Source organism: Microcaecilia unicolor, chromosome 11, assembly GCF_901765095.1.
Source record: "Microcaecilia unicolor chromosome 11, aMicUni1.1, whole genome shotgun sequence".
NCBI lineage: Eukaryota > Metazoa > Chordata > Amphibia > Gymnophiona > Siphonopidae > Microcaecilia > Microcaecilia unicolor.
In genome coordinates, this window is record NC_044041.1 from 189714564 (window position 1) to 189734237 (window position 19674).

General features: G+C 45.2%; 1 protein-coding gene across 1 annotated transcript in view; it reads left to right on the top strand.

The window, feature by feature from the left end:
* The window catches only part of LOC115481016 (enoyl-[acyl-carrier-protein] reductase, mitochondrial-like), a 61533-nt gene that overhangs the window by 8341 nt on the left and 33518 nt on the right, over positions 1–19674 (top strand). The window contains 6 exon segments of the mRNA XM_030220001.1: positions 1325–1468; positions 2461–2511; positions 2514–2562; positions 6087–6189; positions 7127–7200; positions 19014–19074. Coding sequence (XP_030075861.1) covers positions 1325–1468; positions 2461–2511; positions 2514–2562; positions 6087–6189; positions 7127–7200; positions 19014–19074 — 482 coding nt within the window.

Here is a 19674-nt window from a genome sequence, read left to right on the forward strand (position 1 = left end):
ATAACATCTCATGACCAGCATAGATGTCTCTGGATTCTTCCTATACTTGGGATGCTGGTGATTGAATATCTTCATAATTGGGCAATTCTGAGTAGTGGGATCATTTTGGATGACTGTGCCCCCCCCCCCCCCCACCCCGGCTTTGCTGACCCCATGGTAATGATACTGTGCTAATCCTTTGACCAGCACCTATCAGTTGAGATTTTGTCGAAGCTAAGGCCTTCTTTTACAAAGCAGCGCTGTGACTGCAGAGAAACCCATTCAGTTCCCATGGGCTTCACAGTCACAGGCAGATGATCAAAAGCAAACACCGGTGCTAGAGGCTGTTAGCGCCGACGTTTGCTACCGCCCCATGATCAGAGCCCTCGAGCGCGTGAAACAACGCGCTCGAGGGCTCTTAGCGCAAGTAGCATGCAAATGCATGCTAAACAGGACTCAGCGCAAATAGCTTGCAAATGCATGCTAAACAGCGCTTAACGCATTCATCCCAATGATCAGCGTCCAGCGCGCCAAAGATTGGGTCGCTGGCTGCGACAAACCATACGCCAGCTCCGAGCTGGCGTTAGGGTTTGTAGATTATTGGGGAATGGTGAGCCCTGTCCAGCATACATTTGCTTGCTGACAGGCCTCCATTCCCCCCTACAGCAAACCTGCCAGCGAGGGCAGTTGAGGACGTCCAAAATTTGAATGTTTCTGTGACGGGGCAGTTGAGGACGTCCACAATTTTGACGTTTCGTTGGGCAGTTAAGGATGTCCAAAATTGAATGTTTCTATGAGAAAGACGTCTTTCTCATAGAAACATCCAATTTCGGATGTCCTTAACTGCCCATTGCAGAAACGTCCAAAATTTGGACATCCTCAACGGGCCCCATCGCTATACCTCTGACACCCCCTTGAAATTTGGCCATCCCTGCAACAGGGCAGTTGAGGACGTCCATCTTCCGATTTAAAGATGGGCGTCCTTCTCTTTTCATTGGTCTCCAGCCCAGACCTGTCAAACAAGTGCGGGAGGATTGTGCTGAGCGCATGCTCAGGCACAATTCTCCGCACTTCTACCCCATCATCAGATAATTGCACTGCTTAAATTTGCATGCATTATCTCTGATCATAGGTCTAATAGCGCCCCGCGCTGTTTCCAGCGCTATTTTAGAGCGCTGTTTGGAACAGCGCAGGGCTTTGACCATCTGCCTGTCAGCGCATGCTAATCAGTAGTGTCGCTTTCTAAAAGTAGCCCTAAGTACCTGATAATGTTTTCTTCTAGAAAACCATCCAGCTTAATTTAAAACAATTACTCTAAATGATATATCCCTTATTGTTGCTGCAGGAACATGGCGAACAGAAGCTGTGGTTAGTGAGAAAACTGTAGTCAAAATCCCTCGAGAGATCCCGTTACTGTGTGCTGCCACACTAAGCGTTAACCCTTGCACAGCTTACAGAATGCTGCGTGACTTTGAGACACTGAAGCCAGGTACAGTATGGTAATATACAATAATGTGTTCTAATGTAAGAGAGTAATCATTTACTTAGATTTTGCTCACACCTTTTTCAGTAGTAGCTCAAGGTGAGTTACATTCAGGTACTCTGGATATTTCTCTGTCCCAGGAGGCTCACAATCTAAGTTTGTACCTGAGGCAATGGAGGGTTAAGTGACTTGCCCAAGATCACAAGGAGCAGCAGCAGGATTTGAACCGGCCACCTCTGGATTTCAAGACCGGTGCTCTAACCACTAGGCCACTCCTCCACTCCATGTTCAATCAGACGCAATTGAGAGTCCTTTTACTAAGCCGCGGTAAGAAGTGGCCTGCAGTAGTGTAGGCGCACGCCGGGCCAGTTTTTACCGCATCTACAAAAAAGGGCTTTTTTTTAATTGGACGGGAAAAGGGCCTGCAGTAAAAATGAAACCAGCGCGCACCCAAAACCAGCCTGAGCCCTTAACGCCACTCATTGATCTAGCGGTAAAGGCTCATGCGCTACACGTGTGTTGACCAGTTGGCGTGCCAAGTGTTGGGCAGACTGGATGGATATGTCTATGGAGGGGATTATTTCCCCTCCCCCACTTCCTTGTGTGTAGGGGGCAGTGGGCTTTGATCCTGGCGACCTGGGTTCAATTCCAACTTCAGCTCCATTACCCCAGGTACAAAAACTTAGATTGTGAGCCCTCTAGGTACAGAGAAAGTACCTGCATATATTGTGTACAGTGCTGTGTACATCTAGTAGCGCTATAGAAATGATTACTAGTAGTAGGTACATTCAGCCTACAAAGAGGAATTCCATACCGTAATAGACTGGCAGTAACCAAAAGAACTTTCCCCTGTGGTGATTTCTTCCTGCTGGTATTTGTGAGATAATTAACAATTCAAAGTGGTGGCAGCAGTTGAAGGAACTTTTCCCTGTGATGCACAGCTTGTATTGGCATTCAGATATTGCTAATTCTGGTGCCCTCTTTCTCTCACTCCATAGGGGATTCCGTTATTCAGAACGCAGCAAACAGTGGAGTGGGACAAGCAGTGATTCATTAGCGGCAGCCCTGGGATTCAAAACTATCAACGTGGTCAGAGACAGGTGAGCCTGGTGCCTTCTTCCTAAGTAAATAACATTATTGTCTCCTTAAGCGTTTCAAATAGTGCCGTGATCGGCTTTCCTTGGTTCTGGTCCGGTTAACAAGTGCAAAAAAAAATAATCTATTCAACCTCACAGCAGAACAACATATTTCAGCTCTTCTGATGGACCTTAGTGGTTGGAACACAGAGCTGAGTGCATGGATTCAAATTCTGTACCTCTTATTGCACCTGGAACAAGTCACTAAACCTTTGATGTTAGTCTTTCTTGATTTATTCATTGATCATGACGTGCTTTACTAGGCAATGACCACTGAAGCAGTAAAGGGTTTTCTGGGAAGGAGTCACGTAAGCATCAGTGGTGGTACTGTTCCTGGTTGTGCAATATTGATGCTAAATAGCACTGCAGGTGCCTCTTGTCACTCCAGGCTCCTGATCACTCCATACCATGTGACTTCATGGTCCTCTCTTGTGGGGTGGAATCCTGCGCTTGCCACTTGCTCTTCTAGGTTGCAGTCTTAGCCCAGGTTAGGGGTGAAAGTTCAGTCTTTTTGTTGGCAGTTCCTAGGAGGGCAGTGATTAATTGTGTGTGTGTGTGTGCGGGGGGGGGGGGGTCATAATTTTTTTTTTTTTTTAAACAATTGGTAAGTGCAAGATGTCACAATCAAAATACACAATCCAAAAAAGGTAACAGTAGCTTACTACTACTACTTAACATTTCTAAAGCGCTGCTAGGGTTACGCAGCGCTGTACAATTTAACATAGAAGACAATCCCTGCTCAAAGAGCTTACAATCTAAAGGACAAGTGAACAGTCAGTCCGATAGGGGCCGTCATATTGGGCAGTCTGGATTTCCTGAAAGGTAAGAGTTAGGTGCCGAAAGCAGCACTGAAGAGGTGGGCTTTCAGCAAAGACTTGAATATGGGTAGGGAGGGGGCTTGGCGTAAGGGCTCAGGAAGGTTGTTCCAAGCATAGGGTGAGGCGAGGCAGAATGAGCGGAGCCTGGAGTTGGCGGTGGTGGAGAAGGTACTGAGAGGAGGGATTTATCCTGTGAACGGAGGTTACGGGCGGGAACGTAAGGGAGATGAGGGTAGAAAGGTAGTGAGGGGCAGCAGACTGAGTGCATTTGTAGGTAAGAAGGAGGAGCTTGAACTGAATGCGGTATCTGATTGGAAGCCAGTGAAGTGACCTGAGGAGAGGGTGATATGAGTATAATAGTTCTGGCGGAATATAAGACGTGCGGCAGAGTTCTGAACAGATTGAAGCTTACTGCCCCTTTATGTTAAGAGAAATAACCACAAAAGTTTATTTAATGAAGTGTTCATCCCAACCACCCACCCTCACCCATAGGTGGTAACTTAGGTCCAAATCCAGCAGTGTATCTTACGCCAGAATTGGATGAATAATAGTGTAAATTCCCATGTGCTAGAACCAATGGAGCTGGTTTAGCTACATAAGGACGGGCAGACTGTATGGCCACGGCCCTTATCGGCCGTCATGTTTCTGTAAGCCTTGCCATACTGGGACAGACCAAAGGTCCATCAAGCCCAGTATCCTGTTTTCATCAGTGGCCAATCCAAGTCACAAGTACCTGGCAATATACTAAAAGAGTAAAACAGATTTTATACTACTTATCCTGGAAATAAACAGTGAATTTTCCCAAGTCCATCTTAATAATAGTTTATGGACTTTTCTTTTAGGAAATTATCCAAACCTTTCTTAAACCCTGCTAAGCTAATTGAACGTAAGGGTTGCCATACTGGGACAGACCGAAGGTCCATCAAGCCCGTATCTTGTTTTGAATCCAGGCCATATTCTCTGGCAACATATTCCAGAATTTAATTACACATTGAGTGAAGAAATATTTTCTCTAAAATATTACTAGTAGCTTCATTGCATGCCTCCAAGTCCTTGCACTTTTGGAAAGAGTAAACAAGCAATTCACGTCTACCATTTGCACTCCACTCAGTATTTTATAGACTTTTATCATATCTAGTTTTTATATTTTTAATGTTTTTATGGTGTGCTGTGTTACTGATTGTGATTAGATTGTGCAGAATATAAATGGTTGTACATAATAAGTAAGTCGTGTTGGAAGGGAGATGCAGTAAGTTAAAGCCATAGCTGAACTTAAAGAAAACAAAATCCCTCAAATGTTCCTACTTCAGCTTTTTTATAGCATGCCCTAAACCAGAGTTCTTTACAGCAGATTAAATATAGGTAATTTTATAAAGTCACACCTAATTAATGCCAGGGCAAACATATTTATGGTATTTTTATTACTTGGTTTACTGAACCTTATAGTAATAGGTTTCTATGTAAGTCACATTGAGCCTGCAAATAGGTGGGGGAATGTGGGATACAAAGCAATACATTTCTGTTTTTGTTTTTTATATTTACCTTTTTATGAACTGGTTTGTGGAGGAGTGGCCTAGTGGTTAGGGTGGTGGACTTTGGTCCTGGGGAACTGAGGAACTGGGTTCAATTCCCACTTCAGGCACAGGCAGCTCCTTGTGACTCTGGGCAAGTCACTTAACCCTCCATTGCCCCATGTAAGCCGCATTGAGCCTGCCATGAGTGAGAAAGCGCAGGGTACAAATGTAACAAAAATAAAATAGATACTATTGGAGATTCTACATGGAATGTTGCTACTATTGGAGATTCTACCTGGAATGTTGCTATTCCACTAGCAACATTCCATGTAGAAGGCTGCGCAGGCTTCTGTTTCTGTGAGTCTGACGTCCTGCACGTACGTGCAGGACGTCAGACTCACAGAAGCAGAAGCCTGCGCGGCCACATTGGTGATCTGCAAGGGCCGACTTCTACATGGAATGTTCCATGTAGAATCTCAAATAGTAGCAACAGTGGAGGAGTGGCCTAGTGGTTAGGGTGGTGGACTTTGGTCCTGGGGAACTGAGGAACTGAGTTCGATGCCCACTTCAGGCACAGGCAGCTGCTTGTGACTCTGGGCAAGTCACTTAACCCTCCATTGCCCCATGTAAGCCGCATTGAGCCTGCCATGAGTGGGAAAGCGCGGGGTACAAATGTAAAAAAACAAATAGGAAATATTTTTTCGTGCAAAGAATAGTTAAGCTCTGGAACTTGCTGCCAGAAAATGTGGTAACGGTGGTTAACATATCTGGGTTTAGAAAAGGTTTGGACAAGTTGCTGGAGGGAAAGTCCATAGTCTGTTATTGAGATGGACATGGGGGAAGCCACTGCTTGCCCTGGGGTTGGTATCATGGAATGTTGCTACTATTTGAATTTCTGTCAGGTACTTGTGACCTGGATTGGCTACTGTTGGAAGCAGGATACTGGGCTAGATGGACCATTGGTATGATCCAGGATGGATATTCTTTTGTTCTGAGCTTTGTTGCTTTTATTGAAAGGTGGTTTATGAAATTTGGGAACAAAACTAAAATGCAAAGTGCAGAAAACTTCAACTGCAGGCAGGATGAGAGTTTAGCACTTAGAAGATGATTTCATTAATTCTCTCCCCTCCACCCACTGCTTTCTTTCCCCATCCAGACCCGATTTACAGGACCTTGTGGGCAGGCTGAAGGCTCTGGGTGCAGATCATGTGCTCACAGAAGAGATGCTGAGAAAGCCAGAGATGAAGGATTTATTTAAGGTACCTCTCAGGTATACTGCTAGCACAGCAACTCTCAAATGCATTGCAGATTAGGAACAGTGACATGGTCAATGCTCTACGTGGACAGATTAGATGGACCTTGTAATTTATCGGTCGTCATATTCTAGGCTTCTTTTACAGTAACAAACTCAAATTGCTGCTTTTTTTCCTAAGATGCCTTATGACCTTGGGCAAGTCACCTCGCCCTCTGCTGTCTCAGGTACAGACATAGGGCTAGATTTATTAATGTGCGTTATTTAACAGAAACCCCATTGTCAGCGGGACCTAGTTATTAATAATGAATGTTGAGCGCAAAATTAACATAGTTTTATGTTTCAATATTTTTATTGATGACATTGATATACATCTCCAATTCTATATATGTACAAACAGAAAGATATACATTCACTGGATACTGTTTGATTATTTCTGCCATCCATTTTCTCAATATACCCCCTCCTTTTCTCCCCTTCTCCCCTCCAACCTCCCCCCTCCCCCCCTTTCCCACTAATATCTATGTATTAGGTTCCCCCCAGTATACACCAACATTGTTAACAATCAAACAAATGAAACCAAATAACCAGAGGCCACGGACTTTTCATATACTGCCTCGTGAGGAGCCTTGTTTCTTATAGCCCCTCGCTGTGTAGTAAATTTAACCCTTAGACCGCTCAGGGACACCTACCCGATCTCAGATGTTTAATGTATTAACACAAGCTAGTAAATCTAGCCCTTAGACCAGGCTCGGATTTGGGAAGGTAAATAATTCAACGCCAAATCTAAACTGGGCCTCTTTTAAGTCGAACCTGCGGAATTCAGTGGCACTGTCCGGTTAAGGGCTGCTGAATATCTGTTCTAGGGCCGATCTGCGTGATAAAGAGGACAGGAGCCTGTCTTGCCTGGTTAAATCATTATTGACTTTTTGTCCTCATCTTAGAGAGTCCCCCGACCTCGCTTAGCACTTAACTGTGTTGGAGGGAAAAGCAGTACAGAAATACTGCGGCATCTGGAGTAAGTATTTTTGCTTTCTTTTTCCCCTGTCCTGAAAATGTCATGAAAACTTGCCATATTAAAAAAGATACAGACACATTTTACTGCTGCCTTAAATATTTGTCTGCTCATAACTTGTGTTTTCAGAACGCATTGGAAACTAGTTGCTAATAGATCAAATACATTCCAGTGTGATTGAAAAGTGATCTCTAAGAGATCATCTCTTCGGTATTTTAAATGACAAGATAACAAGGTTGCAGTATTTATCTGCTTCATAAGGATTACCTTGGAGGGCTTTTTAAAATTTAAATAAATATAGTTGTCATTTGCTTCAGACATTTATATTATCTGGATTGCTGGCGATGTTATTTGTTATTTTGCTATTTGTTACATTTGTATCCCATTTTCCCACCTAATTGCAGGCTCAATGTGGCTTACACCGGAGAGGTGTTTGCAGACTCCAGTGTGAACAAATACAGAGTTATGTTATGTTATGGTAAGATAAAGTTCATGTGGCACAGCCACATTTGGGAGTCGTTCAACTGTAGAGTTGTGTTATGTCCGTCACATAATTTGGTTTTGTTGTGTTGCCGGGATCTGTGATTTAAGTTGGATCGGTAGGGTATGCCTTTTTAAACAGATTAGTTTTTAGTGATTTCCGGAAGTTTAGGTGGTTGTATGTCGTTTTCAAGGCTTTAGGTAATGTGTTCCACAGTTGTGCATATGTAGGAAAAACTGGACGCGTAAGTTGATTTGTATTTGAGTCCTTTGCAGCTTGGGTACTGCAGATTTAGATATGTTTGTATTGAATCAGATGTGTTTCTGGTTGGTAAGTCGATCAAATCTGTCATGTATCCCGGGGCTTCGCCGTAGATGATTTTGTGGACCAGGGTGCAGATTTTGAAAGCAATGCGTTCTTTGATTGCGTTCTTTGATTGGGAGCCAGTGTAGCTTTTCATGGAGCGGTTTTGCGCTTTCAAATCACGTTTTTCCAAATATAAGCCTAGCTGCCGTGTTTTGAGTGGTTTGAAGTTTCTTTAAGGTTTGCTATTTGCATCCCGCATAAATTCCATTACAGTAGTCTACGTGGCTTAGTACCATTGATTGTGTCAGGTTGCTGAAGGTTTCTAAACCTAGTCAGGTTAAAAATTTAACCTTCTGCTTGTTTGCTCATCTTATCTCTGCTTTTAAGAGCCCTTGCCCAGTGTTTGACAAGATGTAAATGGAAGCTGATACGCTGTGTTCTTCAAAGTAGTTATGTAAAATTAAATGTATATTTGAATACTTAAGTGAAGAACGTATTATATTTACTTAGGTTATTGCCTAAGAGTGGAGGAGTGGGCTGTGGTTAGGGTGTTGGACTTTGGTCCTGGGGAACTGAGGAACTGAGTTCGATTCCCACTTCAGGCACAGGCAGCTCCTTGTGACTCTGGGCAAGTCACTTAACCCTCCATTGCCCCATGTAAGCCGCATTGAGCCTGCCATGAGTGGGAAAGCGCAGGGTACAAATGTAACAAAAATAAAATAGATACTATTGGAGATTCTACATGGAATGTTGCTACTATTGGAGATTCTACATGGAATGTTGCTATTACACTAGCAACATTCCATGTAGAAGGCTGCGCAGGCCACATTGGTGATCTGCAAGGGCCGACTTCTACATGGAATGTTGCTATTCCACTAGCAACATTCCATGTAGAATCTCAAATAGTAGCAACAGTGGAGGAGTGGCCTAGTGGTTAGGGTGGTGGACTTTGGTCCTGAGGAACTGAGTTCGATTCCCACTTCAGGCACAGGCAGCTCCTTGTGACTCTGGGCAAGTCACTTAACCCTCCATTGCCCCATGTAAGCCGCATTGAGCCTGTCATGAGTGGGAAAGCACGGGGTACAAATGTTAAAAAAAAATAGAATATATATAATACTTTTTGTTAAAAAGTAAAAGTACTGCAACTACAATGGATGCTACTGTTGTTAACGTTTTTATCCCAATAACTTTATTGCTCTGCAATTCAATCCAGTTTGCTTTTAGTAAAAGTACATTTTGAAAATGACTTGTCGCTCATGCAAGTGCGCTTGTGCGTCATTAATCCAGCACTGGTAAAAGGGTGGTGAACAACTGCACTAGGAGAAAATAGATTGTTCAGTCTGATTAGAAAGTTCCTTCAAATCAGGCCAGGCTGCAACAGTAGCGTACCAAGAGGGGGGCAGTGGGGGCAGTCCGCACCGGTGCACGCCTTTTGGCTCTTCGTTTTCATGCTCCCTCTGCCCCGGAACAGGTTACTTCCTGTTCCGGGGCAGAGGGAGCATGAAAACAAAGAGCCAAAAGGCGCGCGGCACCCCCCCCCCCCCGCGGCGTGCACTCGGGGGGTTCTTTCGCTGGGGGAGGGGGCGTTGCGCTGCACCGGGGGGGCGGGGCACATCGGCGATCCGCCCCGGGTGTCAGCCCCCCTAGGAACGCCACTGGGCTGCAATACTACTGATTGTCTTCTGACTGGGTCTGCAGGTGTCAAGGGAACCTATGAAACACCTGACTTCCTTATAGTAAAGTATACAGTAATACCTCGGTTTTCGTTGACTTCGGTTATCGCCGGTTTCGGTTTTTGTCAGTTTTTATTTTCCCCGGAAAATTGTCTCGGTTTTCGTCGGTTGCCTCGGATTTCGTCGGCGTGCCCACGTGACCTCGCTGCTAATTTGCGAAAACAAGGGCGATCCACGCGTTTTCCTGCTCAGTGCTAATACTACAATTACATGTAAGCGATTACTGCGTATACAGTATTTGGTGTAATGTGTTTATTTTGCGTTTTTCAGTTTCAAATCTCATTGCCTTGGTTTTCGTTGGTTTCGGATTTCGCCGATTGTTTTCGGACGGATTATCGACGAAAACCGAGGTATCACTGTACTGTCATCTGCATTAGTAGTGCTGTCTAACATCATCATCGTGCTGTCCAATTACAAAGAAGGCTTTTACAAAGTTGGACTCATTGTCTGTTGTTGTTCTAACAATTTTTCATCTGATGGCAAACTCAGTTTGAATATCTTTGAGAACTGGTGCAAGAACATCAAATGTGTGGGGAAACCCTTCAGTCTTAAGGCCAGACAAGCAGACTTCCTCTCTAAAGACTCTATCAATCCGGTGGACAGTAACCCCATGTAAAATTTTCCATGGGATGACCATTAATCTTGCAATAGGGACGTATGTCTGTTTACCAAGAATTTCTACCAGCTTCATATTCATCTCCACTTCAAAGTGACCCAACTCATCACTGTTCTGTGACTGGAGACCAGTAACCAAGAAACCCAGGCAACTCCACTGTTCTCTTAGGCTGTAATCAATGAACAGCAAAATTTAAGATGAGATGATCCACTCTTTCCTTGTCATCTATACCAGACCAGTCCAGACTAATGGGTTGTGTCCATCTACCAGCGGAAGGAGACAGAGAAAATAGTTCCAAGTAAACCGCCCCTTAAGGGTATCGTGCAGCCTGGAATGTTCAGTATTTTCTCTGTCTCCTAGCGGATGGATTGTGCAGCTGCTCTGGATTGCTGGCTGGTAGCTCCTGTCCCAGATTCTTCTGGTGACAGTGGAGCCAGGGGTGTCCTGGTAGCCATTTTGGGGCTAGTTTTAGATGATACTCAGTGGTCCTGAGTTCCTCATCTGCCAGCTAGGGTGATATCCAGTGACCCTGGTTCCCTCCCCTCCCCTGGCTGTCTTTATAGCAGGGTGATGGTTGATTGTGGCATGGAGTAACTTGTCTCCTCTGTGGGGGTTCTTACATAGTAACATAGTATGACGGCAGAGAAAGACCTGTACGGTCCCCAGTCTGCCCAACAAGATAAACTCTGCCCAACTGTGGTGGTAGGTATACCTGAATTTCTGCTTCTGAGGTAAGCCTTTATTTATTTCTGTCACTAGTGAAGAAGGTTGTTAAAAAAAACAAAAAAAACTTTGTTTTTCCTTCTTCTCTTGCCTGTTACCTGATTTATTTTCACGCCTTTGGCAATGTATTCTAGGGGGCTGCTTGTGGAGTTTCTTTGAATTTCGCTAGCCAGCGTCCGATTCTGATCTTGGACCCTTCCGAGCTCGTACCAGTTGCTTTGATTTTTTTTGTGGGGCACAGCTCGTGTTTAGATCACGAAACTCAGTTGTTTTCCTCCTCTTCATGGTCCTAGACGGCGGCTGGTTCAGAGGGCGGCCCTGTTGCTGGAACTTCTGTGGTTCGGAGGTCTTAGTCTGCCATTTCCAAAGTGGGAGAAGTCTCTCGCTGGCTCCGTTTGGCTGCAGGCTCGGTCTTTTTAGTCCAGGGCTATTTTTTAATTCCTGTCAGCCTTACGTGGCTGTTGGTCAGTTCTTTTCAGATCGCCCAGTCTCTGCTGCTTCAGGCAACTTGCTTGAGACACCCCTGCTATTTGATTCTTGTTTTGGCAGCAGTTTTTCCTCCCTTCCTTAGGGAGGTTCTGGTTCTCTCCCCTTGGATCCCTCCTGTCTGCTCTGGTTTGTCTGGAGGATACTTTCCTTCTGGCAGGGGTCCAAGTTGTCCTTGGTGTGCAACTGCTAGCTCAAATCCCTCTTCTGAGTACCCTCGGGAGCGACATTCTTGCCAATCTTTTGCTTGGACTCAGTTCATTGTCTCTTTATGGGAATGTGCCTTTTTAGGATTAGTTTGCCACAGCTCTTCCTTGCTTCCTTTGCTTTTGGGCGGGAGGTTTAGCCTGACACAGGCGGATTTTGCCTTTTCTAGTTTCAGGCGCCTCTCTCCTGGCACATTTGGCACTCCTTCCTTTTTCGGTAAGGGGTGCAGTTCTTTCCTGCTGAGCAGATCTTTTGCCGTGCATCTGGATTATTGCCTCTTAGCTCTGCGCTTTTCTCTACTTTTCTGCAGGGAAGTGGCTCTGTTCTAGGTGTGGAGTTTGACTCTCCCTTAGCTGGTTTTTCCTTAGTTTGGTGTTATTGGCCAGCTTCCTCTTTGTTCCTGCCTGGCAAGAGTTGCTTCTTCTCACTGCCTTATGGCTGCATTTTGCGTCCTATAGTCTGAGGATTCCAGAACTGTGATGCTTACCTCCCTCTTGGCGGGGGTTCTTTCTATACGTTGACTGCTGCTACATATCGGTTGCCTAGGAGGGCAGTCATTGTGGCTCAGAGACCACTTGGGGGCCGAGAGTGTCTCTTGGGGCACGGGGCTTTCTCTTCTTGTAGCTTTAGTCCCTCTGGGCCAGGGGAGTGCAGCGCCAGTCTGTTTCCACAAGTTGTGATCCTTTCCTGTTGGCCTCCTGGCAGCACCTTCTTTCTGGCTGTTCCCCGGGGCTCCATCTATGCATTTTGCTTGTTGGGCACAGCTCCATCGCCGCATGTCGAGCGCAGCGCCATCATTCCATGCAGTTCCACCATTCCATGTTTAGCACGGCTCCATCGTATGTTGGGCACAGTTCCAGGTTGGCTTTAGCTCCATCGTTATGTTGAGGACAGCTCTATCATGGCATGTTGTGTGAAGTTCCTTCGCTGCTTATTCTGCAACCTTTCATCTCTGCATCTTGAACGCAGCTCCACTGTCACATTTTGAGTGTAGTTTTTTCTCTGCAGGTCTCAGTGTGGGGCACAGTCCTGTGTCTGCGTGTAGAACACGGCTCTGTCTGCCTGTGGAACGCTCCTTGTCCGTGTGTGGCATGCAGCTCTCTCTCTCTTTGCGTGTGGAATGCAGCTCCCTGTTTGCATGCAGAGCACAGCTCCTCCACCTGTTGAGTGTAGTTCCATCTCTGTGTATTTAGCACAATTCTTCTCTGCAAATTGGGCAAAGTTTTAGGGTGGTATGTGGAGCACAGCTCTGACTGCAGGTGCTACACAGCTTCATGTCTGCATAGGAAGCATAGCTCCTTGTCGGCGTGTGGAGTGCTGCTCCTTGCTGGCATCCGGAGCGCAGCTCCTTGTCTGCGTTTTATAGACAGTTCCATCGCTACTGCAGCTTCAGTTCTGCAGGTACCTATAACATCCAGCTCTTTCAGTAGGGCACTGCTTATCCTCTTTCTCTTAGCTCTTAGCTTCTTCTCTACTTGTTCAGTGCATTTCTTTTTTTTTTTTTCTGTTTATTAAAGTCAATGGATTACATCGTTACCAAAATACAATACCGTACAGTGTTCCATGCAGTACATCAAAGGAGAAACCATTCCAAAGCATACTATCATGGTCTATTAAACCTCCTCCATACAAATATCTCAAATGCAGCTACCATCACATTGACAAATTTTTTAATATGTAAAAAAAAACATCCTCTTGCATTCACCCCCTTCCATGGCCACTTTACCCCATCTCTCATGCAACCAAATCCACCTTACACACCCCCATACAGACAATCCTACTAGCAACCCTCCCCCCTCCTCCTCACTCTGATGATGAAATGCTTTCCGATGATCCCAACACCTCTAGGAGTCTGTGCCACAAATTTTCGTACTGTTTGGTATAAAGGTTTGCTGACCTCTCCTGTCCTCTACCCTCGAACCTTGCCAATTCAGAAATTTTTGTCACCCAGCTGGAGTATGGGGCCGATTCCTCAAGTATCCAGGACTGCAGTATAACGTTTTTGACTGCCAGCACTGACATATACAGGAATCTTCTTTCAGGGAATGTTAAGCCCTGCTTGATCAGTCCCGCTTGATCTCCCAACAACAAAGCAGGGTAGTCCACTCCACCTCCTGGTGCAAGACTGTATTTACTATGTCAAATACCTTGATCCACAGGGTCAATTTTGGACACTCTAGAAATGTATGTACATATGTACCCGTCCCTGTGTGACATTTCTGGCAGGTGTCATTCTCATAGGTGCATCAGTTTTCCCTGCGTTCTGGTGATATATGCTCTATGAATCAGTTTATACTGAGTGTCTTGCCACTCTGCAGATTTTACCATGTCATATAAAGTCCTATAAAATGACCTAATATGTACTTGGGAGTAATGCGTGCCCAGCTCCCTATTCCACTTATCCATGTACCCAAACAGCCTCCCTTCCGGGATGGACATTTTTAGTATTTTATACCAGGTTGACAGCTTATTGCCCTCTCGAGGCAACTCCCTCAACACCTTGTCAAGCGGACCCGATTTCCATTGATCCCCATGCATCCCCTGCTGTTGTTGCCAATAGTGTCTGATTTGCATGTATTGTAGCATATGTGCGTTCGGAACCTGCATCTGTCCCGCACTTGGGAGAAGGTCATAAACTGCTCCTCCGCTCCCTGAAGTGACAAATGTCCTATGTTACTACAGCCTTGTATTGCCCACTTCTGAAAAACCCGACCTGCCCATACCTGGAAATCCTTCAGACCTACCATAGTCATGAAAGGTGAGGCATTCGGACTTCTCTTTGTTTCTTTCTCCACCTCCATGCCATGCGCAAGGGTCTCAAAAAGAGTATTGCTGATTGAACCTTGTGCCCATCCCAGGGGGTACATGTAACATGTTTATGAGTGTAAATGGTGAGCACCAACCACCCCACCAACCTTGTGGTGTAAACGTTCAGTGCATTTCTGTCTTTGCCAGAGGTGTGCAACTCTTTCTCTGCCCGTGGTGTGTGGCTCAGTTTGTGTGCTTTGAGTGCAAATCCGTTTGTTTTCGTTGAGCACAGATCCTACTCTGTCTGATGAGCACAGCTTTGTTTCTGTCCCTTGAGCACAGTTCAGTCTCTGTGGAGCGTATTTTCACCTTTGCCTGTTGGGCACTGTTTCATCTTGTCGGTCAACCCCAGCTCTTTTCTGGATACAGTAACTTCTCGGCATTGTGGCATACCGCAGTTTAGATTGCTAGACAACGCTGTCTTGTCTCCTGTTAGCTACCATGCCTGTGGCACCTTTTCTTGCCGTAGCCTTTTGGTGGCTGGCGAGAAGCTTCTCCATTGCTGGAGTTTGAATTTATCTCTGCTTCTTTTGTGGCTGCTTGGACCTTGAGGGTCTTTTCCCCACAGTGTGGCTCTCGACTCTCTTTCTTTTTATCTCCTTTTGTTCTCTTGGCTCTGTTCTTTCATCCCTAAGTCCAGAGCGAGCTGGTTGAGGAGTACTCTCTTTCTATGGTTGTACCCTGGTATGCTGCTGCCCTTTTCTTCATGGTTTTCCTGGAGAGACTAGTGCTCCAGTTCGTTCTCTCGGCACTGGAGGCTCTTCTTGTTCTGTGGCATTTGATTCTCTCACTAGGCACGGGGCTGGGTGGTTCCTGGGCCTTGCTTCCTTTCTTTTATGAAGTGTGGCGCACTGTTTGGGGTTGTGTACTCCTAGTAGGGTCGCTTCATCCGACCATCTTGGACTCAAGGCAGACCGGCAGGTTTGGGAGAGTTAGTCTTTTGTCCTTCCAGTGTTCGGAGAAGTGGATCCTGATCTAGGAGAGACAGTTCTTCTCCTTGTTCCTCGAATACTGGTGCCTTCCTTCCAAGGGGGGGGGGGGTCCTTTGGCAGGAGTATCTCTTGCTGCTTCTTTTGCTACTCTCGGGACAGGGGTATGTAATTGTTCTTTTACTCAGAACGTTTGTTTTACACCTACGGCTTCAGTTCCTTTTCTAGCGTCTAACTCTGTTCCATTTTGGTAGCCTGGTGGTTTGGATATTCAGATCCTTTTCTGCTGATCAGTTTTTTGCTGTGTGTATAGCTTTGTTGATTTTTCAACCTTCTGAATTCTTCCCCCCCCCCCCCCCCCCCCCCCCCCCCCCCCCCCCCCCCCACCCCCCCCCCCCCCCCCCCCCCCCCCCCCCCCCCCCCCCCCTCTTTGGGAAACTGCTTTGCTACATCCCATTTGTCTGGACTGGTCTGGTATAGATGACAAGGAAGGAAAAATTACGTTCTTACCTGATAATTTTCTTTCCTTTAATCATACCAGACCAGTCCAGATGCCCTCCCTGGCTAAAGTCTTTCAGAGTGTTGTTTCCTTTAGATATCCCTGGCTGTTCCACGACTCTTCAATATGGTGGGATGTCCTACAGTACTGCCTACCTCATCTCCTGCCACTTGTTGTTGTGCCAGTTCTGTATGACTCCTGTTACTTGGGATCATGGAGTTCTTTCCCTCCCGCTTATTTTACTGTGAGGGGAGTTGCAGTTGCCTTTGGCCAAGCAGGAACAGTGAGGTTCTGCGTATTGGCTCCAAAGTTTGCCTGTTTGGTATTAACTGTGTTTTCTTGTAGACTTCGAGCACTATTGCTTGGCTATTCGAAATACTGAACATTCCAGGCTGCACGATACCCTTAAGGGGCAGTTTACTTGGCACTATTTTCTCTGTTTCCTTCCGCTGGTAGATGGACACAACCCGTCTGGACTGGTCTGGTATGATTAAAGGAAAGAAAATTATCAGTAAGAACATAATTTTTCCTTGTGTGACGAGGTTTGCAATAGCAAAATCCTGTTTCATTGTTTTGCTGTTTCATTTGGTTTACCAAGGACATCTTTTTGTCTTGCTTTGCTTTTCTTTTTAATGCAAGCATCGGATGTAAGTAGTAAAAATTGTGAAATTGCATTGGTAAAAGTAACCAATGTTTCTTGTACTTCTTTACAAGTAAAAGTGACAGAACGTTTACTTAGTTACAGTAACTAGTTACATTAACTTAGTTATTATATAACACTGCTGATAAACATTCATGAATGTCCTGACAAAGCAAACTCTGGGACCAATGCTCAAAGTTGCATGCAGATAGGCCCACAACACAACAGCATCACAAAAAAATAGCACTGTGATGCTTGAAGCAAATATTTAAATTTTATGTGCTATGAAATCATGGCTAGTGGGGGGAGAAATCTGCCAGATATGTGCGCAGAAAGGTTTTTGTGTTAAGCACAGTTCTTGTGTGCATGCTGAGCCAAAAAAATGGAAGTGTTAGAACATATCAGTGCCTTAATACGAGCTTCACAAGTGTTTCTAGGCCATGGAATTTTTGCAAAGCTCATATTTAGGTACAGAAAACAGTATGTGCTTTTCGTTTTGCTCGGACACATGCACGTTTGTTACTTCCTGTCTGCCTTTAAAACTTGGAGTGGCCACTCTGAGAGTCTTGGTGAACTTTAGTGAGAGCATGGGGGGACGTCCAGAAGTTACTAACCAGTTCCCCATTAGAGGCAATGCAGCCTTTGCTCCTGGTCTTTGTAAGCTGGCATTGTCTTCATAGAAAACTTTTAAGGGAGGTTGACACACTAAGACCCTTTGAAGACCTTCAACAGTTCCTACCAGAAGGCTGGGGGATCAGTTTGCATACTTACAGTTGGCGCACTATATACGAATGTTGGATCGGGACAATCTTCACCATCTTATAGTTAATAAACTGGGGGAATTTTTCAATATAGACATGGATAACAATAGGTTGGCTACACAAATCTTACCAAGCTTTAGGTATTTTGAAAGATTATGGATCATTGCAGCAAGCCTGGGACCAAGTGGATCATCAGTTGGATTTACTTATTTTTGAAATTAATCAAAGGAATTCCTCAGTGGCTTATAGTGCTAATTTTCAGGAGTGCCAATATAGAATATTGCAAAGAACTTATTTTCTCAAGCGAGAGCTTTTTAAAGCCAAGTTAGTTGACTTCCCTACATGTGGGGATAATGAAGGCATGTTAGTTCATGCTTTTTGGACGTATCCTAAAATCCAGTATTTTTGGCTGAGCTTATTAGTTATCTGAACTCTTTGGTGCTGGACTGTGGGAGAGATTTGGGAATGAGAGGTAAGGGCCATAACTTATTTGTTTGTAAGGCAACCCTAACAGTGGGTGCATTCAGATACTCCATTGCCAAAATGAGGGACAAATCAGCTACAAACTTTGATATGGGAAGCGGAGACATCGTTTCCTTGCTATTTGAACACATATATCCAGTCCTTGTCTCAGAGAGTAAGGAGTTCAATCGTGAATAGATTACACTTATAATATTTAGTTTGCGGGATCACTGACATAGTGGGAATGAGTCTATATTCCTTTAGGTTGAGAGTATTACAGGATTTAGTGGGTGGGGGAAGGGAGAGGGGTTAGGGGGTTATTTGCCTGGGATATGTTCACTGAAGGGCTTGGATACCTGAGGGTGGGAGGCTATAAGAAACAAGGCCTTCCCCTCAGATTGCAACACATCTCTTATTTATTTCCCAGCCCATTGGTTAAGCGTTTGTTTACACTTTCTAACAATAATAGAACCAGGGGACACAGCCCGTAGTTAGACTCTGGAACTCATTGCCGGAGAAGGTAGTGACGGCAGCTGGCCTTGCTGAGTTTAAAGGGGGTCTGGACAGATTTCTGAAGGAAAAGTCCATTGATAGTTATTAAATTTTGGATTTTTGCCAGGTTCTTGGGGCCTGGATTGGCCGCTGTCGGAGACAGAGTGCTGGGCTTGATGGACCTTTGGTCTTTTCCCAGCGTGGCAGTGCTTATGTGCATGGTATGGTACGAACTCCCTGCTGATTTACTTGTCTGCAATATTGTGCTGCTATTTCTATAAATAATCAAAAGATTTTGACTAAAACTTGCAGGAGCCGCCTCTGCTTATGAAAAGACAAAACTGACTTGAAAAAAAAAATTCCTTTCCTCAGAACCTTCAATGCTACTACTGACCTAGGAAAACTTTTCAGCGTTAGAGGCCATAATTTAGGAATACTTACTTACCTCATTAATATCCATCTGAATACATTTCAACACCCACACTCAAGCCCTCTGAGCATTCAGTGCACAATAATGTGCATTCACACCCAGCGTTAACCAAACGTTTATGCTGTTGGTAGCTTTGAGCATTGGCCTCTCTGATATGTTCTCAGATTGCGTTAAGTAAGGCCTGGTTCAGTCTGAAGCTTTGGACGCACTGATCACTGTTTGATGCTCCGTACTCCCCCACAGGTTTGCAGGGACGATGGTTACCTATGGAGGAATGGCTAAGCAACCTGTGACAGTTCCTGTGGTAAGAACTTGCAGAGGAAACACTGCATGCGGCAATATAGAAAATGTCATAATAATCTGGGAACTGTTAGCCCACCCTTCCAAGTGACACTTACTGCATTATTTGAAATTCAGGTACAATATCTCTCTATATAAAAGGCAACACCAACGTTCTATGAAGCCTCCAGCCGTAGTGTGAAGGGGGCGAGATATCCGGTTTCCCTATGAGTGTCTGCCCCGCCCTCTCTGTAACACAGTCAGTGAAGGAAAACAGCAGAGCAGGAAATCAAATCGCTGGCTCTGTAACAGTGAAGGACTCAGGGGGGAGGGGAGAGGCCAGAGGGCAGGGACACACACACTCCCACATGCACACAGAAGAAAACATTGCTAGCCCCCCGTTTCATTTGCATCAGAAACGGGGCTTTCTGTAACACAGTCAGTGAAGGAAAACAGCAGAGCATGAAATCAAATCGCTGGCTCTGTAACAGTGAAGGACTCAGAGGGGGGAGGGGAGAGAGGCCAGAGGGCAGGACACACACACTCCACATGCACACAGAATAAAACATTGCTAGCCCCCGTTTCATTTGCATCAGAAACGGGGCTTTTTTTACTATCTCTCTAT